At 47.7% G+C, this 11,316-nt stretch overlaps 1 protein-coding gene across 3 annotated transcripts in view; it reads left to right on the top strand.

Annotated features, from left to right (window-relative positions):
* CUL1 (cullin 1) overlaps positions 1 to 11,316 on the top strand; it is a 105,007-nt gene that overhangs the window by 76,405 nt on the left and 17,286 nt on the right. For all 3 annotated transcript variants that reach the window (XM_059396201.1, XM_059396200.1, XM_059396199.1), the window contains exons 8-9: positions 745 to 907; positions 1,786 to 1,916. In XM_059396201.1, the coding sequence (XP_059252184.1) occupies positions 745 to 907; positions 1,786 to 1,916 (294 nt within the window). The remainder of the gene's footprint in view (positions 1 to 744; positions 908 to 1,785; positions 1,917 to 11,316) is intronic.

Genomic DNA, 11,316 nt, shown 5'->3' with positions numbered 1-11,316 from the left:
ATAAGGGAGGATCCATATGTTTCTCAGAGAGTCGAATGGGGATAGCACCCCCAAAAGGTGAAACGCCACATAAAGCTGACATAAACACATTCGAACTGCTAACAATGATAGACTTGACAAGTCATTTAAAAGTTGCTGGAGGAGGGCACCTGCGGGGCTGAGTCTTTAAGTGTCTGTCTTCGACTCAGGTTATGATCCCAGGGTCCTTGGATCGAGTCCCACATCAGGCTCCCTGCTCTGTGGGAAGCCTGCTTCTCCCTCTCCCACTCCCCCTGCCTGTGTTCCTTGTCTCTCTGTGTCGAATAAATAAAATCTTAAAAAAACAACAACAGCAAAGAAACTGGAAGTAGAAATAGATTGCAGAGAAAATTGTGATGGCTTAAATATGGCTGGCATTCACCCAGAATCAAAGGACCCCTCCCCTTTTCTCTTCATTTACTAGAGCAGGGTTGTGAGTCGAACTTGCCTCATGTAACGGTTCTTTAAAAAGGAATCCAGACCGGGCGCCTGGGTGGCTCAGTGGGTTAAGCCGCTGCCTTCGGCTTGGGTCATGATCTCAGGGTCCTGGGATCGAGTCCCGCATCAGGCTCTCTGCTCAGCAGGGAGCCTGCTTCCTCCTCTCTCTCTCTCTCTGCTTGCCTCTCTGCCTACTTGTGATCTCTCTCTGTCAAATAAATAAATAAAATCTTAAAAAAAAAAAAAAAAAAAGGAATCCAGACCATTCACGTGAATGACTCCCTGCAGGCAGAGGCCCGTTTGCTCGAGGAACAGCGGAGAGTGCAGGTCTACCTGCACGAGAGCACGCAGGACGAACTCGCCAGGAAGTGTGAGCAGGTGCTCATCGAAAAACACTTGGAAATTTTCCACACAGAATTCCAGAATTTACTGGATGCTGACAAAAATGAAGGTGAGCCTCTCAAACTCAAAGACGTATATGCATGTCTCTTGTGATCTGCAGTGTTGAAGCTGTTTGAAATTCTAGACTCAGAGCTCACAACATGACCAGCATCATTTATGTGTGTGTGCTTTGTCGCCTATGGGTTTCAGACCTCTGTGGAGGGTTTTGGATATAACTTTGAGAGAAGAACATCTTTTCAGTTCAATTTGGAATATAACGTGTTCCATACACTTTAGTGTTAAATGATACTGCCTCTAATTTTGTTCTTGCAGATTTTTATTTGGAAAAATCCTTCAAGATGTGAAGTCTTGTAAAGGACTTTTGTAGAAGTCTGTCTTTTTCCCTCTAGGTTTTACTGGGATACATTAGGAGCTCAACAAAAGATTGATGTTGGAATTCAAAAGTTTTCTCTTTGGCCTTCATAAATTAACCATATGCCATACATATATTAAATGAAGAATTTGGGGTCCCTTTTGTGACTCATTTGTTTGTAGAGTTGAGGTGGATATTCATAAATACTCCTTAATTTTCTTAAAATAAGTATTTGAGTGCCTATTATATATCGAGCATAAATAGTATCTCAACCTTGAGAATTTTAGGAAACATCAGACAGACTTCCTGATACATTTTTTTCTCTGTTTTTTTGCTGGTTTCTCATAGTAAAGGGAAAAGTAGACTTCTACAATAACAAACTTCGTTGTTACTTTCAGCTTAATATATATACACTAAATATAAAATACTTGGTTATAATTCAGACATTTTTTATTTGATCTAAAAGCACCGTTGTTTTATTTCGAGGTATCTGTCATCACAGTATAAATACATACGTAGGGGAGGGCTGTGCGAAGTTCGTTTCCGTGCATAAAGGTGGCGTCTTCTTCTTTCAGATTTGGGTCGCATGTATAATCTTGTATCTAGAATCCAGGATGGCCTAGGAGAATTGAAAAAACTTCTAGAGACACACATTCATAATCAGGGTCTTGCAGCAATTGAAAAGTGTGGAGAAGCTGCTTTAAATGTAAGTACTATTTAATTGGAAATCAGTCCGGCCTAACGTTTCCACACAGGAACTGCCAATGTCATGTGTCCATTCACGAATCCAAGTGGTAAGAATTCACTAGAACTCTAGTAGGGAACCTTGTCTTGGCTTTTTAAAGTAGAAGGTTCAGAGACCATTTTAGCAAATTCCTCCATAAACTTTTCTCTGGCACCTTTTAGGCTTTAAGGATGTCATTTCTTGATATTTTTTCCCCTTCATTTCTTCTCACCATTACGTGTCTTACACCAGGAGAGAGAAGAACGAACAGGCTGCGGCCTCCCAGACGCAGGACTCTGGCACCCACAGGCCGCAGGCTGCACCTGTTGGGGACTCTGATCCGAGGACTGTCCTTCTGTTGAAGGTCAATGGGCTGTTCCTGGGAACAGCGCCTCTGGGAAGGCGCTGAAGTGTGTAGTGCTCCTCCTGACCCCCACGTCCCCAGGGGTACAGGGAGTATTCCTGCTAGTGTAGGAAAACCTAAGGAGTACCTCGTGTTCCTAAAAGATGGGTCAATTATCTTCAGATCTGTCCCTGTTGCACACTTTAATTTTGATAGTATTTGGGAGAACTAAAAAGGCTTCTAGAAGATGGTTGGCTCTTATGTCTGAGTCAGAAACTTTGTAGCTCTGATTTTTATTGTGTTTAATGTCAATGTATTTTTGACAGTACTGAATTTTTTTTTCCATACCATCTTTCTTTCTTTTTCTTTTTTTTTGACAACACTGTCTTTTTAATACATCTTGTAAAATCTTCATTTCCTTGTTAAAACTTGGGAAGATTTTTTTCTGTGGGTTGCTGCTTCCCTTTTGACACAGCTATGAATCACTAATGGTGTGAATGTAAACTGCTTCCTTCAGGTCAATAAAATAATTAATTTTGCACTTCCAAGATGGAAGGGACCTGGCTTTTTGGGCATTGAGAGGGAGATTCCAGGTTTTGGTGTGAGCTGAAGTGTGAAGCTGGAGTGTGAAGTCCGGCGCCGGGACTCGCTGGGTTGGGACCATGGCACTGTTGTGACCTTGACCGGGTTGAGTGTGGCCCCTGACAGTCTGTCTGGGTTCAAAGTCCTGCTCCTGCCGTGTGACCTTGCCGCTGACTTGCTTTTCTGGCTCTGTCAGTTGGGGTTTTTTTTGTTTGTTTGTTTTTTTTTTTTTTTTTTTTTTTTGAATAGAAAATGACAGTGACCACCTCATAGGACTTTTGTGAGCAAGTGATACATGTAACGTGCTTATTAAATCTGGTGTGTACGTGATGGAAGTTTTCCTTTTAAAAAGCCATTTAAAAATTATCCTATCCTTACATTTTGATGGCTTTTCTTCTTTCCACACTGACTGTTCCTTTTCGAGGAGCCTGACACACGCGTGCGCACACGTATCATTCAGGGAGGGCCGACTTTTCAGTAATGTGAGGTGTTTTCACAGGAGTTAATTCGAAACTCAGCCACATGAGCAGCAGAGCCAAGTAAATGACTTCTTTTCCTTGAAATGATCTAAGTGGTGAGTCCATTATTTCATCAGACATGGCTTGGAGTAGCAACTGCAGGAAGCAGAGCTCGATTTTCTGTGTGGCCGGCTGTGTATGATCTCCATGCTAGGAGGTGGCCTCGGGGTCCATGGTCTAGACGAATGCACGTAGATTGTTTTCATAGGAATGATGGGGTATTAACTTCTAATGTCCATCTCTTCCAAAGCAAAGTAAGGTCCTAGATGGAGAAATAAATCACACTGTAATTCTCAAGTACTACTGTTTTCTCTTTCTTTTGGGTGCAGTCACCTGACTTGGTGAATCTTAAATCTGACCTTTACTTTTTCATGGCCAGTTAAAGCACAAGTTTAGTTTCTAAGTAAAATTATTTCTAAGTAAAATTATAGGTGGAACCTTCATCTGTCAGCAGTATGCAGCACAAATAGACCATCAGCCGTTATATTGTACTGAAAATTGAACTTTTCAGTAATCCTTTTTTTACTTAAATGTAAGCCAGTGATTCCCATGGGTTTAAACACTGAAACAGGATTTTCCCCCAGGAAGAGTAATCTGTATAGCTTAATAAACTTATATGGCATCTGCCTTGACTTTCAAAAGTTAGACATTTCTTTTTTAATACATTATTGATCATAAATAATATAATTAATTATAATTATTCCTTCTATAAAAGCCATTTTTATATTGAACTCATGAAACTGATTAGCCAAGTTGTTGTAAAGAAAAATGTTTTTAGGGGGAAGTAGATACTTATTTCTATTTTCTGCAAGAGTTTTTCCTGAATTTCCATCTTACTTAAAGTCTCATTGACTCCTAATTTGCAGTGTTCCAAGTGATGCGTGAGTTCTTAAACCACTGTCCTGGCCTGGGTTATACCCGCTGCCTTTACTCACCAGTGACAGGGGCCTATGAATCTTGAAGGAGCTCGGGAAGAGCATGTGCACCCAGTGCTTGTTAGCCCAAAGCACAGTAGGTGCTTAAATCCTTACTGTCGGAAAGAATAAATACAGCTGCTTAAAATATGCTTATTTTAGTAGGTATTTTTATCACAAACATGGCAAATGGAAAAGATATATTGTAAACCAAGCCATGATGGTTTTCCAAAGCTCACTCATGCTGGAGGAAAAGCAGCAGAGGAAAGAGACTGTTTTCCTTAATAATTAAAAGAAAAAAAATTATTATATATAATTTAAGTGGGGCTTAATTACTCTGAGAAAACAATTTTTTTAAAGTTTGAACATTTTTGCCCAGTTGAGTTGGATCATAGTATATGAAAATCATTTGCGGTGAGCGTATTAAATGTCCTAGAAAGCACTGTTCAAGTGATTCTTTAAGGACCAAAAAGTTTTCTCATCTAGTCCTATGATCCTTTTTATATCAAGCAAAACAGGTGAAGTGTCCAAAGATAGAGAAATGATTTTACTTAGAAGCTGGACTTCTCTTTAACTGACCTTGAAAAGGTATTGTTTAGAAAGCTAGATCTGCTACCGATTGGTTTGGCCTAGACTGAAATTATTACAGGTTTCAAACTTATAATGTGATTCAAAATAATATTTTATGTGTTGGTACCCTTAAAACCTACCTGAGCATTTTCCTAAGGCTTTTTTTTTCATAGTTAAAAATAAACTTTTAAAATGAAAGGCTGTTCCTGAATAACCGGCCCGAGGCGGATGTCCTCTGACCTAAGCGAGAACCGCAGTCCTCGTGCAGCGGCGCTGGAAGGGAGCCCTTAGCACTCAGGCTGTTCCCAGACGCGCCGGCGCTCGGACCTGCCCGGACCTGCCCGGGAGCGCCTGGGGCTCCTTGGAGGACAGAGACCGGCAGGCCGCAGAGCCAAGCAGACCCGGGTGGGGCCATCTTACACCCCCCCCCCCCACCGGGCAGGGTCCTGGGGCATCTGGAAGATTCTCTCCAGCCTTTATAGGTCCTTGTGACTGAGGACACGCGTGCTCCACTGATGTGCCGAGTCCTGGGTAACGGCGCGGGAGCAGCTGCCGTGGCCCTGGGTGCCAGTAGGACTTTGGGAACCTTGTACACCGAAGATACTCAAGGATGGGATTCGTAACTGGTTTAGAGCCGAACAAAGAACCAGAGAAATCATTTTAAATAGGCCAGTTTGTTGTATAGGAAGCTTCCGAGGCACGGCTTCTGGCCTGGAAGGGGTAGGGCACACGGACGTGGCCCGAGTGAGTCGGGGGAGGGTGGGGGGGGGCGAGCCCCCTTCGCTGCGCCGCCGAGTCCGTCCAGGCCCCGTGACTTCGCTCTCCAGGTGCTCTTCCCGCTGTCCTTTCCCTTCCCGTCGTCCCTCACGGGGCCCAGCACTGCCCTCGCTCAGAAACAGCACGGAACGCTCTGACCGCCTGCCTCCACGTTCTTCATCCTTGTTTTAAGCAAAGTGAAATACAGCTTCTTCTCTGTGATAGTATATCAAACCTACAACATTCTGTTAAATCAGAATCCTCTCCTGATGGACCCCCACTCTCGGGAGCTTCGTCTTCCCCCCCGGATCACTTCCCTTCTCGCGCTCAGGCTCTTCTCTCGGCCTGCAGCACGGGCCTGCCTGCTTTCTGCTCGCACTGCCCCGCTTTGAAGGCCAGCTCAGATCCTCCCTTCTAAAAAAGAACTCTTCGCTTTCTCTTCGAGCCCTGAGTGACTGCCGCGTCCCCCACCCCCCGTCCTGTACCTCTGTGGCATTTATAAAAGTCTCTCCTGGGCCCTTCTGTATTCGAGGGTCACCTCTGTGTCCCCGTCACTGCCGTCGACTATAATCCCTGGGGAGTACGGCTGAGCTCGCTGTAGTCCATGCTCCTCATGGTTTTAGTGCTGGTGTCTTGTGCTCCGAGTGTCCCTGGATAATGATACCATCATAATGACCGTGGAGAGGAGGAGTCCTCGGCCGCGTGGCCAGTCTCCCCTTTATGGTTCCATCCCATTTCTCTGTCTCTGCATCGTATCCATCACCTGCTCACCTTTCCGTGACTCTGCCTTGTTGTACCTTCCTACTTGTCTCTGCTGCGTCCCTTTTTTGTTCCTGTGTGTAAAACACCAATTTATCTTTCAAAAACCCAGCTCAAATGCCATTTCTTCCACGAGCCTTTCCTTGTCACCCCTTTGAAATAGTAGCATGTTGGACTGTGTGACATTCACACTACTTTATATTTTAGATAACTGTGAAAATGTCTTTTACAGGAATGGCTTTATCCGTCTTCATATCTTCAGAATTTAGCACAGTCCTTTGTGCAGAATAGAGAGTCACCCCACTTACACGTTTTAATTGTAGTCCTCATTGTTGCCAGCAGGATCAAGGCTGCTAACACAATGCATAAAAGACAACGGGATATGAGAGAGAGAGAGAAGCAGAATCGGGATAGGAAACCGAGCTCCGAGCTGAGATAGACCGTGCTCATGTTCCATGCCGTGGAGTCTGCTAGCCTGGTTAGACCCGGGCCTCCAGTTCTTTGCTGTCTGTGCGGGGAGCTTACCGGTAAAGGCAGTCGGGACTGTGAAGTACAGTCCGCTCCTGGACCCCCCGTGATGACCATAAAGGATAAGCTCTAACTCAGGAGAATTACTTTATTAGCATGCAGAGCTGAGAATGCTGTCCGCAGCAGCCCATCCCAGAGAAAACACCAGTAACGTGGACAGTTGTCAACCTTACACTTACAAGTAAACGTGATACCAAGTCCTTGGATGGCTTTATAATTTCCCTTGATGGTAGCTTCTAGCAGAATACCAAAATAAAGCTCAGGAAGAGAGTCAATACAGACGTGTGCGTACTTAACTGACGAGTGTTTGAGGATACAGGGGGTTACATGTTGAATTTTTCCTTAGCACGGGTGTGCTGTAGTACTTCCTTACAAAGAGGGCTTCACATAAATCAGATTAGAAGAGAATATTTCATTACTGTCTGTCTTTAGGGCAGAAATGGCGACAGATAAGCGCAGGGTCCTCTTTGAAACCATAGCTTGATTGAGTAATATCAGTCCGATTAGGGCTGAAGTGTCACCCAGCAAGAGTGGCCTTGTAGGTTCTTGGATGTCCAGCGGGGCCATTGGTCTAACAGTGGGGGCGTAGAGCTGCAGAGATGGACTGGGGAGCAAAGTTGTGAAGGTTTATTTGCAGCTTAGAGAGACGTCTTCTACTTGAAATGGAAGGAGGCATTTTCAGGAACAGCCCAGGGCTCTGGCTCTGGGAATGACGGTGCCTATAAAAGGGAGCGCTTGAAATGAAGAATGATCTAGGCAGAGATGAAATCAGGAAGCTCTGGCAGCATGTTTTTCAGTGTAAGACTAAGGGGTGATGAATCTAGGACCTTATCAGAATTAGGAAAAAGCCCTGTTTTGGGATTGAGAAGTTGAGTTAGAAATAGTTAAAGGAACCCAGTTGTTTGGATGAACTTGCACCAGAGTGAACAGAGGAACACGGTGCAAGGTTTGGGTTTCCTTCAGTCAGCCTGGATTCCCCTTCTCTTCTGGAGTAAAATGTTCTGGTCACGTGGTCCCGACTCGCCCATTCGGTGGGTGCTAGTAATAGAAGAAAATGCTACACACAGTGATAAAACTGGACAAGGAACCTTACATCAGGCATCCAGCCTGCTTTGGGTGGTCAGAAGGGAGGGAATACACCTCCCCGCTAAGGCAGGAGGAGAGCAAGGGGAGAGCGTTCTGGGCTTTCCCAGCCGTGGCTGTCCCTCAGCACTGAGCCACTGAGCGATGGATTGTGGGGGCTGATTTTGCCATTCTTTCTTATTTTGATGAGGTTTGAAATTCTTGTGTAATAAAACGTTTTATAAAAAAGCAAGAGGGCATTCTTTTTTTTTTTTTTTTTTTCTAATTTTTTTTTTTTTTTTTTTAATTTTTTTTTTATTTATTTGACATTCTGACGGTGATGTGGATGTTGGTGGAGCGAGACCAAGGAGGTGCTTTAGGACAGAAGGACGCACTCTCGTAAAGACTTAATTACACAAAGAACTGATAAATGCTGATAATGGAAAATGGTTCAGAAAGCCTGTAGCTGAATTTGCAAATCGGTTTTGTCTTGCGGTGGGCTGAAAAGAATTCCCGTTTTCTTCGGAAGAGAAATGACACAGGTGTTCGTTTGGGTTTAGTGATAAGCAGACTGGGGGAAGGCTCACTGTGTCCTTTACACCCAGGGTGGACCCTTCTCTCCCCGCTGGGACACGGCCTGGGACACGGCCTGGGACACGGCCTGGGACACGGCCTGGGACACGGCCGTGCTCTTTCCACTGGCCGCCCAGTTACGGGAGCCTCTCGCCACCCAGATCTGACTTAGTATCCCACATCCCAACTACATTTTGGTTTCATCTTTGCTGTGTATTTTTAAGTCCTGACGTGGCCCGTGCGTGGCTTCAGACGAGTTCAAGGCCACCCGTGAACTCTCACCGCCTTCCTCGCCGCGTGCCTCCTGGACGCAGCCGCTTCTGTTGCTGAGCTAATGCAGGAACTACTTTCTGCGGCATCATCCCTTCTCGTAGAGGAGTCCCAGGTTTTCCGGGCAAGTCCAGCTTAGTTCCGCTCTCAGAATTGAATATTTTCGTCTGTCTTCGCTCTGTGTCTGACTCCAGTCGGCTTGGGGCCTCGGTCCTGACCTGACCGGGCCTCACGGAGGGGCCACAGACGGGGCCTGTAGCCTCCGGTCCGAGCGAAGGCACGTGCGGGCGCGAGCCAGAGCCGGGGCTGGTGATGGAAGCGCGACCAGGGCTTTGTAGAAGTTTATCAGACCCAGAGGTAATGGTTCAAGGGTCGTTATTCATGGTCTGAGAGACTCAGAGCCACGATTACAGGATTAACACGTGCGGTGGAAGCTGAAGGAGCAGGCGGGCCGAGGTCGTGGTGATGGAGTGCGGGGCGCTGGTCTCACCAGTAGGTTCTTTCGTTGCGGCATTTTCGACTTTAAACCACACTCAGAGAAGCTGGTGATTCCTGCTTGTCAGAAGAGGTGAGATGATGGACTAGAAAACACCAGGAAGAGAATGCGAGACTGTCACGTCCCTGGGTGGCGCGGGAGGCCGCTCTGTGCTGTTGTCGCCAGCGTTTGGGGGTCTGGTTTGGGTTGGGTTTTGCGTGTCATTTAATACGAGAAGTAATCGTACTGCGTGAGTGAGCGGCTGGCGGAGCCGGGCTGGGCCGGGGCCTCGCCTCAGGCGGTTGTCAGCGCGGGTCCTCTGGGCCCCCCAGACCCTCCCCTGCTGTCTGTCGGTGGTGGTTTGTGATTGTTCCTCTCCCGGAACTTCTGCTTCTCTGTGTTGCGTGTGGCGAGCATGTCGCTCCGAGGACCGGGTGCTGATGCTCCCGGGAAGAATCACGGTGCCCCCAGGTAACTGCACGGTGGGTTTTTATGACTCGAGCCTTCACTTCTCCTTCTCCAAGAATAATGCTCTCGGGTTGCCGACGGTGTCTGGCACGGCCCCGCGTGTCCTGTGGGGCTGCGTGGCGGCGACAGACTCGGCTGGATGAGAGGCGTGGGTCCCGAGCGTGCTGAGGCCGCTCTGGGTGACGGCACGTTTCCGAGGACGGTCCCATCCGCCCCCGCGTACATTCGTGAGGTGGGAAGGTGGCCCTTCGAGCCTGTCACCGCCGCCCCTGCCCCTCTTTGGGCAGCGTTCCAATATTAGGGTCACAGGCCATCCTGAGAGACCCTGTGCTGCACGCCAGCTCCCATGAGCTCGGCTCAGACCTCTTCGCCGGCCGCGTGTGCTGAACTGATTGAGGGCAGAGAGGGTGAGGTGAGAGGGACGTCCCGTGAGGCTCCTACGTACATTTTTTCTTTTTTCAAAATCGGTCCTTAAAATGAGGGGGTTTTTTTAGTGGAAACGTGTGGCATTAAAGGTAATAATTTGACTCATGACCATCAGTATTTCTGATGTTGCCGTCTGAGCAGTGGTGGACACGGCCCCGCAGGCTTCTCGGAGCCGGCGCCCGGCCGGGCCGGGGGACAGCCGGTGCAGTCAGCGTCGCAGCGTGGAACTGGCCCTCCCGTCCTCCCAGGTCAGGGAGCTTCCCTGAGAAGATCTTTGAGACCAGTAGAAGAGCCGAAGCTAACGAGGCAGGGGGTCCCAGACAGAGCAGAGCCCCTTGGTGGGTGTAAACGACCCGTTCTGAGAACCCGGCAGTCGGGTGTGACTCGAGAGGAAGGGAAGGCACAGACCGGAACCGACCGGGTCGGCGCCGGCTGGCCAGGCCAGGAGACCCGGAAAGCCGCCTTAACCATGGTGCCTGAGTCCTGAGGCGAGAGAAGGCTGGGTGATGGTGACAGACATGAAATGGACACAATCAGATTTTTTTTTTTAAGATTTTATTTATTTATTTGACAGAGATCACAAGCAGGCAGAGAGGCAGGCAGAGAGAGAGAGGAGGGAAGCAGGCTCCCTGCCAAGCAGAGATCCCGATGCGGGGCTCGATCCCAGGACCCTGGGATCATGACCTGAACCGAAGGCAGCGGCTTCCACCCACCGAACCACCCAGGCGCCTCCAGATTTTTATCTTTTAAACAATACGTACCATGTAGAAAATAGATTTAAAGTGAAAAGAGCGTGGTCTGTGTTGGTGGCCAGATGGAAGACCGCATGGGTTGGTTGGGTTGGGGGTGGGGAGGAGGAGGAATTGGGTTCTTAGACTTTGTGAGGGACAAGTGTCTGTGCTCAGTCCTTGTTGACCCTGGGTGACGGCTTCATGGAGTAATTTTACCCTTCTTGGTAAAGTTGCAGAGCTTTGAAATTTTCTACAGTACAACCCTGGACGTAGGGAGATGGAAAGAGAGGGCTGTGGCAGACCAGCGGGTTCGGGGAGGAGCCCCGCACGGCTCCGACGGACAGTCTGGGAATCCCCTGCGACGGCCCAGGACAAGCCGCGTGAGCTGGGGGGGGGGGGGGGGGGGG

Source organism: Mustela nigripes, chromosome 4 (genome assembly GCF_022355385.1).
Source record: "Mustela nigripes isolate SB6536 chromosome 4, MUSNIG.SB6536, whole genome shotgun sequence".
In the NCBI taxonomy this organism is placed as follows: Eukaryota; Metazoa; Chordata; class Mammalia; order Carnivora; family Mustelidae; genus Mustela; species Mustela nigripes.
The sequence above is the reverse complement of the archived record's forward strand: the minus strand, read 5'-3'. Positions and strand labels throughout refer to the sequence as shown.